Source organism: Stegodyphus dumicola, chromosome 7 (assembly GCF_044657685.1).
Source record: "Stegodyphus dumicola isolate Sdum_Otavi_A_Nest chromosome 7, ASM4465768v1".
NCBI classification, from domain to species: domain Eukaryota; kingdom Metazoa; phylum Arthropoda; class Arachnida; order Araneae; family Eresidae; genus Stegodyphus; species Stegodyphus dumicola.
In genome coordinates, this window is record NC_140774.1 from 181,653,643 (window position 1) to 181,673,333 (window position 19,691).

At 30.7% G+C, this 19,691-nt stretch overlaps 1 protein-coding gene across 5 annotated transcripts in view; it reads left to right on the forward strand.

Moving 5' to 3' along the window:
* The window catches only part of SamDC (S-adenosylmethionine decarboxylase), a 79,920-nt gene that overhangs the window by 38,806 nt on the left and 21,423 nt on the right, over window positions 1-19,691 (forward strand). For 2 of the 5 annotated variants that reach the window (XM_085821143.1, XM_085821144.1), the window contains exon 2: window positions 11,487-11,573. Coding sequence is in view for 2 of the 5 variants with exons in the window: in XM_085821139.1 (XP_085677265.1) it covers window positions 1,765-1,883; window positions 11,487-11,573 (206 nt within the window). In the remaining 3 variants the exon portion in view is untranslated. Of the gene's footprint in view, window positions 1-1,577; window positions 1,884-10,502; window positions 10,541-11,486; window positions 11,574-19,691 lie in introns of those variants that run through there. The other 3 variants (XM_085821139.1, XM_085821142.1, XM_085821141.1) reach the window with 3 other exon arrangements.

The following is a 19,691-nucleotide window of genomic DNA, read 5'->3' on the forward strand; positions in this document are numbered from 1 at the left end:
CCAAATTTACCCAACTTAATGCTCTTCGGTGAACCCATTCCCTGGGTCTCTTCCTACAAATATCTAGGTGTTTTACTAGACTCAAAATTAACTTGGCAGCCTCACATCCGGAAAATCATAGCGGGTGCGACAGCTGTCAAAACCGCCCTACGCCCCCTCTTAGCTAGTCATAGCGACCTGTCAACTGATAACAAAATCTTGCTCTACAAATCAATGATTAGGCCGGTTCTTACGTATGCGTGTCCCGTATGGGGCCCATGCGCACTGACTAACAGAAAACATGTCCAAATTTTTCAATCTAAAATGCTTCGGCAAATTCTAAAAGCTCCGTGGTTTGTACGGAACGAAGAGATTCATAACGACCTCAAAATTATGCCCATTAATCGCTATATACAGCGACTTTCGGAAAAATTTTTCAAAAATATTCAACGTGTCGCTAATCCTGTGCTTCATATGCTACCCGTATACGATCCTGCAGTTGCTTCTTCCCGAAAAAGGCCCAGAGCGGTACTTAATAGGGAATATTCGGCTCTGCCATTTAAACGGGCTAGATATGAGCACACTGATAACCACGTGAATAACTACCTCTCGTTCCTTAACCCCCCGCCTCTAAAGTTCTTTAATGCACACGGCATTAACTCGAGGAACCTCCTTAGCGTTTCTTTAACAAGAAACATCACAGTCAGATAGGACTGATTTAACTTACTCTAATCTTTCAACTAAAATAAAACTGAAAAAGTTCTCTCTAAAACTGATAAAGATTCTTTAAACTTTAATTTCTCTCTTCCTCTAAGAAGGAACTTTCTTAGGCGCTTAACAGCGTCCTTTTTGGCTTTTAAAAACCGCAATGAATAGCGGTCAAAAAATGAAACTTCTCCCTCCCAGCTGATCACTGACAGAACCACTTTTTCGACCTGTAAACAGGTTCCCCCTCCCCCCCACCTCGAAGAGCGCGCATCGGAATTCCCATGCGTGTCCTTCACCTGACGTATGCAAAGAAAATGATTATCAAGGTTCAAGGAAACTTCACCTTTTATTTTTCTAGTCAAAATTTTCTGGCTGCCCCTATCTAAATTATTCTGGCCCTTTTTCGGCGCAAAATTAAGACCTTCTGAGTTTTTTGCCTTTTTATTTGACTCAGTGTGAAGGCACTTACTCCAAGTCATTCGGCTTATCAAAAATTTTTACCTTATTTGACAATACCCTCTTTCGGACGATTAAATTTCCTTTGAAGATGTGGAGGTAAAGGCGTAATTGCCTACGAACTCCGTAAATTGCACTTCCTTGATCCTTGATTGTGGTGATTGGCTGTTATGACAAAGCAGAAAAATTGTTCCAAACAGTTGTTCTTCCGAAACAAACCGACGTGTGATAACCGACGAAATAATCAGTATTACTTTTTTTACTGTACACCATTTCCAAATTACTTGCTTTTATATTACATGAGTACAGATTGTTAGCAGTTTCATCAAGCGTTTGCAGATTGTTTTCAGCAACAGAAAGCCAATTGCACTGCTTCTTCAGCGTTATTTTTATTTTCGTGACCTTGCTACTAGAGGGCGATGATTTCTTTGCAAACTGTATTCACGTGTATTTTCACGTTTTCTGCTGATAATGTATGACGTCATATCGATAATATATACGATTCAACCTGGCAACAGAAGGCTAGGTTGAAAATTTGTTTCTGCTCATTAGAGAACTCTTGAAGCGGCTGCTAGTATTCCCGGAAGAATTTCAATTTAAAATTCTGTGCAGGTTGTAAAGATGGATGTGAAAGCGAACTATTGTGATTTTTTTGAAGGAACTGAAAAGCTACTTGAAATTTGGTTCGGACGTAGAACTGAGAGCAATGGAGCAAATTTTGATTTGCGGTCTGTTCCACGGTAAGTCACCGGCTTATTTTTATAAGACTTTCTGCTCTTTCTTATTCTTACATTTCTCAGTTCTTACTTATTTCCCAGTTCTTACATTTCCCATAAGATTCTCAGTTCTTGATTATGTTTGGTAACTTTTAGTAAAAAATCCCTGATTAATTGAATTTATTCTCAATTTTTTTTTTTTTCTTCTGTAAATGCCAAATTTTCCATACTAATTGCTGCAAAATATTTCATGATTCGGTTTTCTTCTAAGTAAAATATATTTATTTATCTTCTTACGAAAGTCAGGTTCTGTGTTAAAATGTGTATGTAAAAGTGCGAACTCAGCTGTATTCCGAGAGAAGGCCTTTGCATTCCGATACCTGTAATTTTAATACAGAATATATTATACACACGTATATACAAGAGCAGAAAGTATGGCATTTCTTGTGAAACATAATTTTTTTATGAAGTACAAATTTTTTAAGAATTTTGAAGCTTAATAAGAACTATATCCTTTAAATGCTGTGTATAAAGATATTTTTTTAAAACTTATATTACGTTATTTAAATGAGTAGTTGCAGCATTTCAAGAATTTTTGCATCCTTTTTAGAGCTGAGTTGCAAGCAGTTTCAGATTATATGAAACTTAATTCTAACTTTCAGTGCATTCAATTTCCCATGTTTCTGCAAATTTATATAATTTGCTGAATGATAATGCTTCTGATGTAATATTTCAAATTATTGAAACAGCATCATAAGCTTTAGTTAATTTTAGAAATCTGATTAGAATTGTATTCAGTAATATAAGATTTGTGTACACAAATTTTTTAACTGCTTAAATTCTCATATATTTACATATAATCTTATACACATAATTCAATTCTTTGTGTGTATAAAATTTATGTGAATATGTGTGGGAGGAGGAAATCTACTAGTTTTGAACTTGTATTTTAGTTTTATTGCTTATCATGTAAACATATTTTTGCATTATATAATCAGAAAATATTAAGATTTTTGGAAACTAATTTAATTGTGTTTCAAGTAGCATTAGCAACTCTATTTTGGGAAAGCTTACATTAAACTGCAAAATATCACTAAAATTATGTATATAAATGATTAAAATAGATTTTAATGAGAGATGACACTACTTTTTTTTTTTTTTTTTTGAGTCCCTAAGATTTAGGGAAATAACACTAAGATTTTGAGAAACACCGGCAGAAAAACGTGAATTTAGTTGCTGATTATATAATTTTAAAAGTGTTTTCAGCTGTGGTGTAGAATTGGGTGTTCCTTCAAATGGCAACAAATTTTCTTCAATTTTGGTGATGAAATCCCATTTTTGTTTTAACTTAATTTTAGCTTCCTGGTCTTTTTTTTAAAGTGAAAATAGATCGATGTGTACATGGACAAAGTCAAGGCAGCGTGCAGTGCTGAGTTTGTGCAATTCTCTGATTTTTTTTAATTGAAAAAAAATATCCATGTGTATATGGATACCGAGTTTGTGCAATTTTTAACTTATTTTGGTTTCGTTTAATGTCTGTCTTGAAATTGTGCGGTTGATCTTTACATTACGGTAACTGGTAGTTTGGCGACATTTTGGAGGCGATAAAGGTTACTACCTGGGACTTTGGTAATAATGTGAGCAGTACTGAGTTCCGATTACGCATTATTTTGTGTGGGGGAAATGAGAGATCATGGGATATGTCATGTGATATTAATGGACGAATTACGGTTCTTTAATCGGAAAAGGGGGGAAATCGGGAAAAAATCTGGAAATTTTGTATTTGGCTTTATTCTGTGTTGTGTGAAATAGTGTTTGTGAATTTTTGGATCCCATGGCCGTAAGTAAAGTGAATTCGAAATGGGTATTTAGTGGTATTGAAAAGGATAGTAAGAAATGTTTTTTAAGGTTGTGTGAGAGAGAAATAAACATGTTTTATTATGTTATTTTACCTGGTATCTTGCTTTGAAAGATAAGTATGATTTTAAAGATTTTGAAAGATAAGTATGATTTTAAAGATTCTGAAAGAGAATGAAGAAAAGTGTATCCACCACGTAATGAAGATTCTGAAGGAGATTAGGTAAGTTAGTATTTTTAATTATTTTTATGCATTGTTGGAAATGTAAGGTGGAAAGGAATTTGGTATTATTGGGAAAATTGTTATTAGCAATGATTTAGTTTAAAGTAATTAGGATTGTAAGGTAATTTTTATTAATTGAATGTATGTGCTCATGTATATTTTAAGTGGTGTTTTTGAATTTAATTATATTTTAATGAAATGATAGTTATTTTGTGAATTTTATACTTGTAGGAATTTGGTGTACGTTTAAGTTGAAATAAACGTGCATGGAAATAATTTAAATATTTGATAATAAATATTTGTAATGCTTCATGTATGAATTCGTTGGTGACGTGTATAATGTAATAGATGATTTAGAGGTAAAAGTTTTTGGATATTTTATTTATTTTATATGTGGAAATGTTCATATTTGTAAAGGGTAAATACTTTTTCGCGATCAGGTAATTTCATATATGTTCTTTTTACCGGGTTTAAAGATTGAGAAAATTGTCATGTATTTTCGTGAAATTTTTCGAATTTATGAGAAAAAAGCAGTGTACATGGATATAGTGAAGAGTGTGCGCAATGTCATTTTTGTGCAATTCTGGGATGTTTTTTTAAGTAAAAATAAGTCGGCGTGTACATGGTTTATGTGTATGTGTTATTTTGAAAAACGCGTAAGGTGTATGGTATTGTGCACTTTTTCCGAATTTTGCAGTGAATATTTGTCATGATTAAGCAGTTTTGTTTGATAAAATTTCTAGCATAAGTGTAATTCGGCTAGTAGATTGTTGGAAGAAGTGTTCAGTAGATAAGAAGAAAAGAAACATGTCTTTACTTCGTGAAGACAAAATGGCGGCGGGGAAAAAAAAATAGAGGGTTGCTGTAGGGGAGTTGGTCGCCAAATTTTCGCCAAAAAATCGCCAAGTTACCGTAATGTAAAGATCAACCAATTGTGCTTTCCTGGTGCCAATCTTGGCATCGGGAAAAGAATCTCCAAAAAAAGCAAGGAGCACCAAATTGTAAATGTTTACATATTTTCTTTTTCTCTTAACTAATCAACTGTATTTTGGAGAAAATGTTTTATATAGCTTTTATCTGATTATTGCTTTGCTAGTTGAATTCAAATTTTGTTTATCTTAAACCCTCAGACTAATTTTTCAATTTTCATAAGTTGCTCCCAAATTTGTTTACTCGAAAGGATCCTAATAAACAAACTTTATGAAGTAAAATCCTTTCCAGGATAAATTCTAGCAAAACTGGCTTTGTGTGCTTTAATATTAAGTGATATGAGAAATTGAGGTACTACTTTGGTAGAAAAATGCTGTTTTTACACATAGTAAAATATTGGAAACTTGGAAAAAAAAAAAAAAAATAAAAAAATAAAAAAAATAAAAATAAAAATAAATAAAATAAATAAATAAATAAATAAAATATCATTAAAAGTAATAGATTAATTTTTTGTTGAAAATATCATTTTTTAAGATGGCAGGCAAGTGTAAATAAATACATTTACTATGAGTATAAAATACTAAAGTTAAGTTATTACTTTCATATAGCAAAGAAGAGAATAAAAACACCGCTATAAAATTATTGTGCCAACGTTTAATTAGATTAAAATATTACTGAAATTGAATATCGAATTAAAAACCATCATACCAACATTTAAAAAAAATTAGAATATTATTAAGTTCAAATACTTTAAAATACGCTATATAGAATATAATTAACATTAAAACATATGTGACAATTATCTCAGCAATTTTTGAAAATAGTGCATTAAATTTTTAACAAAAATTGAAGTATACAATTATAAAATAACAGAAAAATATGTACTTATATTTTTTTTTTTGATTCGTTTAACCTGTCGTTTATTGATAAGTACCACACACACAAAAAAAAAAAAAAAAAAAAATCGGAATCGTAATTTAGATATCGATGAAAAAAATTAAAAAAATGTAATATCAAGGGCAAGAATAAAAAATATATATATACATATATAAACAGATAAAGCAATTTGGAGCCAAATTAATGGATCATGAAAATTAAAAATAACAAAAAAAATTTGAACTTCAATAATAGATATTGTTTTTAAGATTTCGAAGATCTTTTAGCCGCCCCTCCCTGAAGTACAAAGGACAATTTTTTGATTCCGATACCAATAATTTTGGTACTTACCAATAACAACATTCATCTTTGAAGGAATTTGAAGATATGAATTAAATTTTAAAATGGTGCGGTAATGCACAAATTGTCAGTAATTTTGTTAATGCGCCAATATTCTATAACCAATCAGAGCTGATTACATCACTCCTAGAATTAAAATTATTTAAGTAATCATACATAATAAAATCATTTGTTTTTTAAAAATGTAAAATTAAATTGTATTTTAATATTTAACAGCCATAAATAATGTTTAAACATTAGATTAAATTTATACATATTAAAACTAATTACTTTTAAAGTTAGGTGACATCATTGATTACATCATCCACAACATAAAATTGCATAAAATATCATAAACAGTAAAATTTATATTTCAAATAAAAATGCAAAATTAAATTGATTTTTAATATTTAGAAGCCATAAATAATATTTAAAACACAGAATTTATGCATAATAAAATGCATTATTTTTTAAATAAAATGACAACAAAGTATCGGTTACCATAAATAACTTATCCAGCAATGGGTTTACCATAAGTCATATTACTTACCAAAAGAAATATCACCAAAATCTGTGCAACCGTCTACCAAAGTAGCACCGAAATTGACTAAAACAAAGTATGCATTTTGAATTACTGTTAATTTTCAAGATAAAATATGAAATGAAAATTAATGTTTTTATTATTTAAGAATATTCTCACATGCTGTATTAGAATTTACACATTTACCTCATTAGAATTTACACTCTAGGAAACTATTTTAGAATGACATTTTCTTCATGAAATTGACTTTAGTCTCCAACAACAAAAAATTTGGTACTTTTCAATTAACAAATAAATTATGCGCCAAAGCACAAAATACTGTAATCTCTTTATTTCACCTTGCATAAAGTTATTCAGTAATGTAATTGCAAATAAACAGAAAAAAAAAAGTATTAATGTAGTAACAGTTATGATAAAATTCTTCCGGGATAAAGGTATCATCCATTCTAACAGACTGTCTGAGAAACCAAAAAATTAAACTTTATTCTTCTATTAATGAAGTACCAGAATGGGGTTAAAACAAGATATCAGAAAGACTTTACAGAATGGATGTTGGATTGAAGGTTCACACATTTCTTTTCAGACATCAGATATTTGATTCATTTCTCGTATCAGCAGCTGTATAGAATAAGTGAAGAAGAAAAGAAAGAGTGAGCAAATAAACTTCTATAAAGAATATAAGAAAAAACAAAAGAATTTCACCATTGCAGATTGTTTTCAAATAAATGAAGGAACTTTAACTTTAGAGTCATCCTGTACATTATCATCAGATTTAGGCACATCTCGGATTGATCACACAGGAGGGAAGCAGTTAGATGAATTTCCTACAATAGTACTTTAATCTGAACATGGTAACTTTGAATTATTGAAGTAATCTTGGCAACTCGTTTATATATCTTGCCTTCACATAAAATATTAGTACACAGTTATTGAATTGTGGTGTATTTATTGTATATAAATAGAATAAATATTATTTGCATTTTGTAACAGAATTGTTTTTCAAAAACAATAAACCTCAGTGGTCATTAGGAACAGACAGCTTCCTGTCAATTTTTTTTCAAAAAGGGAGATCTTGTGCACAGAATCAGTCATACAGAATTTGCATTCTAGAAATACTAGCATACTGAAAGAGCTAGTATTTCTAGTATTTCTGTAAAGCTAATTTGTAATATGAAATATGAATGAAAATGTTTTTACTCTGATGACTTTTTGGTAATGATGTGGTCTGAGATCAACCGCTTTTAGTTAAATATTTCAAAGATTGGTAACTAAAATGTTATTTTTAAATGGGAAAATAAATTTGAATAATTAAGAATGTATAATAGAGTGTTAATTAATTTAATAACTCTATTAAATTTAATTTTAAGAGTCTTGTAATTTAATAGTAGCTTCATACCATAAAATACAGTAGTTTTCATGTTCAAATGTTTGATTAAATAGTGGAAAAAGAAATGAATAAAACATTTAGGATGAAAGAAATGAATAAAATGTTTAGAGATGCCCATGGCATGTAAAAGATAAATATTGTATGTTTCTGAATATAAGCCAATCCATGTCTAAGCTATGTAAATTGTGTGTTTTTCTTAAAAAAATTACGAAAGTGTTACGAAATGTCGAGATGCAGTAGAGCAAAGCAAGTTTAGGGTTGCCAGAAAATGGCAAGGGAAGGCAGGGTTGCAATATATCACCCATTTGCTGAAAAAATTGGTGATATGCCATAGACGGATTGAGAACCTTCTGGAATGAAGTTCTGGTTTAGCCCAGAATGTTCTCGAACACAAGCCAAAAGCTATATAAACCCTGCTGGTACGCGGAGAGTTAGTGTCTCATCTAGCGAGTTGATAGTCAGTTAGAGACTGCCTAGTCAAGTCAGTGAGCGAATGTCTCGTAGTCTAGGGCATCATACTTAGTTGTCAAATGCATCGAGAGAGTCTGTTAGTGTATCGCGAGGCAGTGTATCGTAGAGTTTCATCTCGGAGTGTGTTAAGTTCTGGGAACGACTGAACCGAGTCAAGAGCTGTAATTTAGTATGTATTGTCGAGTGCATCGCAAGTTGTAGCGTGGAAAGTCTCGAGAGTACGTAGAGTTCCGAGAACGAACGAGCACAGTCGGGAACTGTACTCTGGTGCTTTGCTTTGAAGCTTTCTCCATCGTTATAGCTTGGAGGCTGTGTTGCTGGTTGTTTCAGTGTATTTATAGCAGTTCTTCAACGACTCTAAGCATGATTTTAAAGCTGTTTTGAAAAAGCACTGGGCAGTAAAATGTGTTTCGATACTCCAAATACACGAACCCGTACGTGCGATAAAAACTGATACCTTTAGGATTTACTACAGTTAATGTATAATATAAAGTTCAAAATAAACATTTAAATATTTGTATTGTTAAAGAAAACCTTGATACAATATTTGGCTGCAAATGGGTTTCAGAGATAAATTTAGATTGGACGTTGATAACCAGTGGCATAGCTAGGATTCCAGCGCCCGGGGACAACTGAAGAATTTGTGCCCCTTTTTGTGTGCCATGAATGGGAAACATTTCATTAAAAAATTTTTGTGGCATCAATTTGGCGCCGCCTGGATGCTGCGCCCGGGGACAAATGTCCCCCCTTTTCCACCCTAGCTACGCGACTGTTGATAACATGAATTTGTCTCTCAAGAGACTAAACTATTCAAAAGAGTAGTTTAAATAAATTATTAGAACAATATAAAGAGATTTTTGATGGAAAATTAGAGGAGATAAAAAAATTATGAGGTTCAGCTTGAATTAAAACTAAATGTTTCACCAAAATTTTGTAGAGCTAGGCAAGTACCATTTACATTAAAAGACCAGCTAAATGAAGTTGATCACCTGGAAAAGGAGGGTATAATTGGAAAGGTGAGTGAGCCAAGTTGGCACAGACTGAAAAAAAAAAGTCCCAAGATAAATTTTAAAATTTTGCACCGAATTTTACAAAATTTAATATCTAGGCATAATTTAAGTCGTAGAATTGAAATATGGAAAAAATTGGAATGTCATTTCAGAAAAAGTCCGATTTTTGTGTCAAAATACCTACTTTAGAACAATGTTATATATAAATCTAATACATATCATACGTCGCACTTTCGAGATATGAAAATTGCAAGTTGAATTTTGTCAATTGGCCCAGTAGAAAGGGAGATATAGAACTGCCTTATTTTTTTTTTTTGGCGCAGTGTACATTTGTAAAAATTTTATTTCTAATTCTGCTAATCTTTTTCTGTAGGGAAGGGACAGATTTAAAATAAGGGAACTTATTACTAAAATTTTGAATTCCTTGTCCTTCCTTTACCGCAGGAAAAAAATGAGACTTAAAATGAAGATTATTCTTGTAATTTATTTTTCTGGAGAAAAAGGAAAGGTTTAAATAAAGTTTATTGCTATAACTTTTTTAATGTATTGTCCATTTTAGATATAAATATAATTTATTGACATTTCTGTGTAACTGAACACTTAATGATTAGCTCATTTGAGAGGAATATTCTTTTTAACCTTTCATCTTTGACTTGTATAAGGTTTTGACTTTGGATGGTCTGAAGTACTAATATTGCTATTTTTTCTTATCAAGTATAAAGATGTTATCATGATTTGAAGAGGCCTGAATGACAAGCAGTATTTTGTGGGTCTTTGTCTTACTTTTCACTTGCTTACTTGTTTTTTGTACTTTTTTTCTTTTTCTTTTTTTTTTTTATGTTTAGAACTGTGTTATTTTTTATGTGATAGTTTTTATAAATTACAGTAATGCATATTATAGTTTTATAAAAATTCTTTCTACATGCCTTAATAATCAATAATTTATTTAGTTAAAGGATCTGTCTTGTAATTTGGATGGGGGTCTAAAGTACTTTGTAACTGCTTTTGCTGATCATTCACTGGAATGCTGTCTCAATTTGAAGAGGGGTCAGAATATTTTATGGATCTTTATCATAATGAATTAATTTTATTGCTTATTAATAGTTTCTTGTGTTAGTTGCAAAAGTTATTTATATATTAACAAAATAGAAAAAGTTGTTTTTGGATTTTTCAACAGTTATCAAATGAAAGAAACTGTGAAAAACCTGTACTTTATTATTTTGAAAATGATTCGTGATAAAATTATTCTGTGCCTCAGTTCTGTTTACACTGCCATTTGTGCACTTTCGAGTTCTGAAATTTAATTAAATTATAATTAATATTCTTTTCTGTATCACCTCTTTTAATTCAAACAAAAGGAAAGCTTTAGCATTTCCTCAGTCTTTGTTTTTAATAAATCAAGTAATTTGACAGATTTAATCCATATCTTATTACTGTAGTTGGTGTATCTCTGTATTCCCAATTTTTCTCAAAGTGTGGGAGATACATTGATGAACCAGAATTTTTCGCTGCATGTTTCTTATAAAACTACCTGTAAAAATACAATGATTAACGTATGTATTTTTATGATATACAGGGGCAATAAATTATATTCACACTATAACGCATTGTATTTCATAATTTCTACAAAAATTTATACCTGTGACTAAAATGAGAAGGTGTTTAACATAAGTGAGACTATTTAATATAAAAAATAATTTTAGAACTTTGTGTAAAACTGAGTTATTTAAATCTATTTTCCCAATTCACATTGCATTCTTTTCTGGTAACCCGCCTGTATTTTTTAAACTTAAATTTATAGTGTATGACTTGTATTTTATTTTGTGTAAATAAATACGCTGCGTTGCGTGCTATTCTTTTTTGAGAATATATTTTCAATAATATTCCAGCTATACATTCTGCATGATTTAATTTAAAGTGGAAATATTTAATACACATAAAATTGCCATACATATAAATGCATCATAATATTCATATTTTGTTCACTTTTCAGATCTACTTGGGAAAAACTATTGAAGCTTGTAAAGTGTGAAATTATTAGCTTTAAAAAGAATGATCACTTGGATGCATACGTTTTGAGGTAAAATTTTTATTACATCTGAATTAAGTTTTCCTGCAATCAGTTATTTTCTTCTTATATTTATTTTGTTAAAATAAATATTTCAGGCTTAATGTGTGATTCCTAATGCTTATAATTGTATGTTTTTAATGGTAAGAGAAAAGAAAACCATTTAAAATCTTCTTTTTTCAGATTGTTTTATGCAGTTCTTTTTTAAAAGCTTGCTGTTGCTTAATATAATACTTTTCTAAAATTCTTTCAAATGCAATTGCAGGCTTTTTTTAATGCGTCGAAAATATGTTTCACGTATGTTTTTACATATATAAATCGTATATTATGCAAACTAAATACTATGCTGATAATTTTGAATACAGTGATATTATCAGAGTTTGATCAAAAATTAGTAAATTTTTATTTGAAAATACAGTTGTAGTACACATCATCATATTGAAGCAGATGTAAAGTATTTTAGTGATGTACCTGTGTAATTCTGAAAATGGAACATTTTTTATTGGAACTTTTATAGTTTAAATTGCTTTCCATTAATTGTCTTCAGATATGATATTGACATCAGCTTATTGCAATGAAGAGTATTAAAGAATTTAGTTTTATAATTCAGCCGCCTAGACCGTATAGTGGTTTGGGGAGCCTGCTGCGCTACTGAAGGGTGTAAGTTCGAATTCTGGAGAAGGCATGGTTGTAACTGTTTGTCAAATCATAGGAGGCAATGGTGGCCACCTGGTGCCTTGCACAATAAAACGGCCATATTTTCTGGCCTTAGGAATGGTCGATGCTCAATAGGCAAGTGACCTACCATTGGATAAAAAAAAAGTTTTAAGTTCATCTGTCTCTAAAAGAGCAATAATTTAATAAATTTATTTCAATACAGAATGCTGCAGATTTGTTCAGTTACGCATAATCTTATTTTGATTTTTCTAAATTTGTTTTAGAAATTCAAAGTCAAATTGAAATATATTTCATTTGTAGATGAAAGCTGTAAATATGAAAACAAACTTCCAGTTAATTACTTGAGTGGCTATTTAAATAAAATGTAGATTTTTTGAATAACGAATATGTTATTCAGTAACTTGCTAGTATTTTTACTGAGAAGGTTATCTAATACTTCGTGGTGAGCAAAGGAGGTCTGTTGGGAGAAATGAAAATAGTTTTCCAAGCTGAAACCAATCCAAGTTACAGTAAACATGGTCCATTTTAAAGGACTAAAACATACAAAACTTAAAATGTTTAGTGCTTTAAGAAATAATTTGGGAACTGTAAGAAAAAATTTTTGGAACAAATTTCAGTTTTAGAGTAAGTCAAAATTGAATCATTTTAATTAATAAAATGATAGGGAAGAAAATTTTCTTCAGTATTTTTAATTGAGTATTTAAAAATTCAAAACCAGTATATTGTGGTCAATTTTAAATGCATTGTAGTTTAAAACATACATTAAGTTTCTGTGTATTTACGTATGCATCTAATACAAAAAGTGTATGGGCTTATAATTAGGGTATTTTTATTTTTATCAGTTATTGAAAATAAAAATAAATAAATAAGAAAATAAAAACTATATCTTAAATAGTAAATGATGTATTTATATAGCTTCCTAGTATTAATTAAATTTGATATTTTGTTAATTTTACTTTAGCTATATTCATTAATTTGGTTCTAGCTTGATATTTAGATATCATCTTCTGTAATATTAATTTTTTTTACTAAAATCTAATATTTGTGTGTTTTAAAGTGCGATGATTTCAGAAACTGAACAAAAACAATTCTTTTTGTTTTGAATGATAGGCAAAAATAAAAATACACAGGGATATTTCATGTTGTTGAGCTCATTACTGTCAGAATATTTTTTATCATTCTAAAAAGAAACTGCCATTGAAATAAATACATACTGTGAGTGCTAACAAGTAATTAGATATTTCAAAATTAAAATTATATACAAGTTCGTTTTTTATTACCTAATCAATTATATAATTTTCAACAGTAATGTATGATTTCTTCATTCAACTTACAAATAATGGCACCTTTGTGTTTTCATGGGGGAAGGACTTGACAAAAGGTATCCGATTAAATAACTGGCTTGCATCTTTTCCAACTGTACCATTTTTCAGTTGCATCAAATTTCTTTCATCTATATTATTAATCATCTTTTGTCACTTCTGGTATATTTTTTAATACCTTTTATTAGAAATGCTGGTTGTGATGGAAAATATATACTGATCTTGATATTTTAATACTGTTGATACTGTATATACTAAAAAGTACTTTGATACTGATCTTGATATTTTATATATTGAAAATTCGTAATTTTGAGCATCATACATTTCAAAATTTTTTTATTTTCAAGGAAATATTCCTTACAGTATTCTTGTTGTCTATGTAAATAATAATCCACTGAAGCAATAAACAGGTGAATATATGAGAGTGGTAAAACTTCTTTCAAACTGCTTTATTTTTTTGCTTTTGCTACATGGGATCAGGCAGGTACGACCTTATTCTTCTGGATTAAATCAGTCTTTTTTTATTAATGCTATAATTGCTGACAATAAACACATTAGTTATTATTTCATTGAATTTGAGCAATTCAAGAAGAATTATGCCATCACAGTTGGACTTCTTTTAGTACCATGTCTCATTTAGTTATAATTTTTGAAGTTTAGTTAGGAGAAATCCTTTATACATAGCATTTCAGGTTATTATATAGAAGCTTTCTTGATTACTGTGAAGTCTATTTGATAATGGTATTAAGTTTGTTCTTTTGTTTTGAAGGTGAGAACTCTCATACATTAGCTTTAGAATTACCATAGTTATCCAAATGATAAGATACAGTCTAAAGAACCATAAATACTTTAATAAATCATTTGTGGTTATTTCTTGCCACAATTTAATCTTGATTAAACAGTCATGGTTTAATCTTTGTTACAAGCTACTGACTAGTATACGGCTTCACATTTTTTGGAAAAGGGATGGTTAAAAATAATCTGAGAAGCATTTATGACTAGTTCCCTTGGGAGCCATCATTAATGCTTTGGAATATGCATTTTTGATATATGTTAAAATATGATTAAGAAGTTAATTTTCTGTTTCTTTATTAAGAAAGAATTAATAACTTCGCATACAAATCGAATGAAATAGATTATTAGATCTGTAAAAGCGCTGCTACGAACAGAATTAAATATTATCAATTTATAATTGAGCATTATGGATGAAGTGTATTTCATTCTTTTATTGCTACAATCATAATTTTATCAAAAATTCAATTATATTGAGTATTGATATTCATTTGTATATTTGTATAAAAGTATAATATATTTTGTAAAATTTTATGGCATTCTTCAGTTTTTTTATTTTAGTAACTACTTTTTATTCCACAGTGTTTTAATGTTATAATCAATATTAAGTTCTGGGTTACCAACCAAATGTCTAGTATATATCTTTTGAGGGGAGAGAGGGTGTTCAGTAAGAAAAAAATGGGTTTGTTTTCTTTATCAAGATTTGATTATGATTGCAGATAATTAGTAAGTGAAAATCAGTAAAGCTTTTATGAGTCATTCCATATTTGATATTTGTAAAATTATCAATGGAAGAAATTTTACGATATTTTTCTATCGCATTATTAACAAGTTCAATGGTATCATTATCAATTTGGAAATTTTTTTTCCTGTAAATTGGCTTAACTATATTTGTAATATTGGCAACTTAGAAAGCTTAAGAATGGGAGTAAATAAACTATATTTGGAAATTATTGCTTTCCTAAATTTATTATAGAATTGTTACATGAAATAGATACTTTTATAATAATGAGACTAGTGAATACATGCTACTTAAGTTCTCTCATTCAAACTACAGTATTAGTTTGATGTGATATATTATTTTCTTGCATTTCTTGTTAAACTATATACCACTTATTGTAGTTAACTTATATGTAAGAAATTTTCCCAAATGGCCTTCATTAGTGATAAACTTATGCCACTATGCATCTAAGGTAACATTGAATCAGTGTCTTCTGAATTGAAAATTTTATAATTAGAATAGGAAATTTAACTTCATCATGTTATTTTTTAAATTTATTTATTTATTTATTTATTTTTTGTGTGTGTATATTCAGTGTCTTTGCCAATCATCTACATAAAATCTTTCCCATTTAAAATGCTTTTATTATATATATCAATTAAATTTCTAGGATAAATAAATATTTCTTTTTTTTTTTTTTTTTTTCCCTTTCCAAAAAAAGGGTAATACTTTACTGAAGACAGAATGCTAACAAAGCAAATGAATGATGTTTTGACAGTTAAAATGAATTGCGAATAAAAGTCTTTTTATGTAATTTCAAAAGACTATATATCACATTTGTAGCAACTTAATATCTTTTAATGTAAGCATGCCATATTGTCCGCAGCATAACTTATAAGACAACCCTGACTTTTTTGTTCAGTATGAAAAACAGACATACTTTATTAGCAGCTTTATATAATAAAATGTAATATTTTCAAGATGTTGTACAAGGAATGATGTTAAATATATTGAGCTATTTTTTTCAGGTAAAATTAAGATAATAAACTTTAGTACCACACATTTTGCTTATTTTTTAAAATTAATTCCAATTACCTCATCATCTTTTGAAATGAAATAAATACATGGATTAGAATGAGCATTAGCTAAAGAATTTAGAAAAGCCATTGGGTGGTAAGAAAGAAAATGGTTAAGGTATCCCAGTTTGGACTAATGATGATGGCTAACAGAATTACATATTTACTGTAATTTCCGGTAGAAACGCTGCGGCGTTTACGTGTTTAAAACTTAAATTTTCAGCATGTGCGGCGTTTCTACCCATGCGGCGTTTAGGTGCGCTAAAAATAAATATTTCCTATGATGGTCATTGTACATAGTTTGGATGGCCTTGTCATTGTGCATAGACTGGTGCTGTTCCCACACAAAAGACCACTCGGTTGCTTTTTGCGAGCGTTATTTTGTTTACATTCTTTCCCTTGAACGGACCTACATGCCTTATTCACCCTAAACGAGATCTCAGAACAATAAAATTCTTCCCCCTTTCAATTCAACATTCAACATTCTCATCAGTTTGAATAGTCTATCTCCTCTGCCATTCGATGAATCTTCCAGGACCCATCCTCTTCCCACCCCTGCCTTTTCTGCAATTTTTTTCAAAGGCGGACACGACTCCACCTGCCTCGCAATAACGAACTCTGACGTATTTCCCCTTCAGCATGAATGGATTTTTCTTGGCATTGTGCCAGATACAGATCCCATCAGTTTGGGTGCAAGTACTTATTGGATAGTTTTTAAGTAAAAAGGGAGCGGAAAATTTTTGAAAATGTCCCTAAACGGCACAGAAGCTATACTGCTAGTTTTAAGCTTAATGTAATTTCACGTACTGAACAAATTGGAAATCGAGCAGTAGCTTGAGAGTTTGAAGTGGACGACAGATGTATTCGACATTGGAGAACTGAAAAAGAACTTTTTAAAAATATGCCACAACAGAAACGAGCCAAAAGAAGTGGTACTGTAAAGGCCCATATCACACGACGTTTGTTTCACTCTAACAACTGTTTCGGACAATTTTTGTTCACTAGTTTACTGCTGGAAGAAAGACGTGCGACTTTTTCCTTCCTTTCAAAAAAAAAATTGCAATTTGTTCGTTTTCAACCAATCAGCTATCAGCTTCGGATGCTATCAGCTTGTTTGTAATTTGGGGAAACCAGTTTCCCCTGTGTTAACCGCAAAGCGATCTATGGGGATTGGCTGTTGTGATAAAGCAGAAAAATTGTTCCAAACAGTTGTTCTTCCAAAACAAACCGCCGTGTAATAGCAGCCTAAGGTGGCCAAATCTAGAGGACGACCTTGCAAACTGGATAAAGGAGCAACGAGGAAAGGGAATGGCAATTTCGACTGTAAAAATTCACTTACGAGAAAAATTTATAGCAAAATGAATGAACATAAATGATTTCAAAGGAGGTGTAGCAGATTTATGAAAAGAAAAAATATTTCTGTGCGTACTAGAACAACAGTCGGGCAACAATTACCAATGTACTGGCAGGATAAAAAGTAATCTTTTCTAAAATATGTGACAGCTATTATTGACAAAAAAAAAAAAAAAAAAAAAAAAAAAAAAAAAAAACTTCTTCGGTCACAGATATTAAATATGGATGAAACGCTGTTACCTTTCGACTCTCCTGCAAACAGAACTGTTGATGAAACTGGTGCAAAAACTGTATCTGTGTTTATGACAGGGCATGAAAGAACGTCATTTACATGTGTGTTAGCTTGTGCCGCAAATGGTGACAAGCTAACGCCGATGATAATTTTTAAAAGAAAGACTATTCCGAAGGGAGATTTTCCTAATGACGTAATTATTTGTGCAAACGAGAACGGCTAGATCTGCGAAATAATTATGCATGAGTGGTTACAAAAAGTTTGGCAGTGTCATATGGGATCTTTTTTCCAACTAAAGGGGTTATTGATAATGGATTCCATGCGTGCTTATTTCTTTGAGTCAGTGAAAACCAGATGTCAAAAATTGTCTACGACCGAAGCAATAATTTCTGGTGGTTTGACAAAATCTTACAACCGTTAGATTTGTCAGGTAATAAATCCTTCAAAGCTGAAATCCGAAAGTGGTGGGAGTGTTGGATGAGTGAAGGATTGCATACGTAAACCAAAAGCGTTAAAATGCGTAGAGCATCTTGTGAAGAAATTGCAAAGTGGGCAGGAAGTGTGTGGAAATCGGTAGAAACATCGTCAATAATAGCAAGGTTCAAAGAAGCTGAAACTATATCCTTAGATAAAGAGACTGTAAACCAAGAGGATGAATGCGACGATCTGGAAGACTCAGATCAGGATTTACTAAATCTTTTTAATTCAGATAGTGAAGAATCAGATTTTGAAGGCCTCATATGATGTATAGTTTGCTGTAATTCGTAAGTAAAATTAAAAATTTCCTTTTGTCATCCAAATTTAATACTTCGTTGTTGCAACATTTTCTATAATATAGTCTGAGTATTACAAATATGGACTTCTTTAGTGGGTAAATATAAGTGAAGGTAAATATATTTTCCACATTTCTTACCTTTAATTTATTTTTGAGTTATGGTTTCATTTCATGCATTTTTCTTAACTGATATGTCATATATCAGGACTTAGGTTGAGTTTTTGCATCTATATGGGCCACGACGATGTCAGGCGCAATTTAATATAGTGCGGCATTTACGCTGATGCGGCGTTTCTGTGTAATTTAAATTTTTTCCCCGCCATTTTTCGCGAGTGCGGCGTTTACGCTGATGCGGCCTTTCTTCCGGAAATTACGGTACTTTAACACTGGAAAGAGAAAAATCTCATGTGATGTTAAGCATATTCTACTGTACAAGCTGTGAATAAGAAGTGATGATAATTATAATGACCTTGAAAAGCAACGATTAAACCTAAGACTTTTCACTAGCAAAGAATTTATAAATATTCACAATGAAAAGGGGGTTGTGTGAAGTACCCTTAGTGGCACAGCTGCGTAAATATTAGGCTAGCCATGTAAGGTGGGTTTAGTTTTTAGAAGAGTATTATAATGGATGTCTGGTGTTTGGGCCAATACAATACTTTTAAACTTTTTTCAGAAACTTATATTTTGATTTCAGAGTATGATATGTATATAATTTATACTGTTACATGCATACAAATTTGTAATGTATTGAATGCACACAGAACCATTGACAGCTTGATAACATTTATTTTCCAAAAAGAAGCACTTCATAACTGAACTTTCCGAAATCTTTTATGAAAGTATTTGTACAGCTCTTCTCACTATGGCAAAGCACAGTCAGGAGTTACCACTCCAAGCTGTTGAGAACGTTAAACACAAGACCATATAAAAAGTGTCAAATGCATAAGCTCACACAGTGATCTCTTGAGCTAAATTCTGAACTAACTAAAATAGTTACATATGGATCGGACAAGTTACAGTTATGTATATAGGTATGAACTGAAGTTTGCCGACATTTGGTGATTTCTTGCCAAATTTGGTGAGAAAAATTAGTTGCCAAAACCCATCATCAGCTAGGCAGTATCACCAGTTTGGCGAGATAGCCCTTTATCTTTAAATGTTTAAATGGCTCTGTAAGC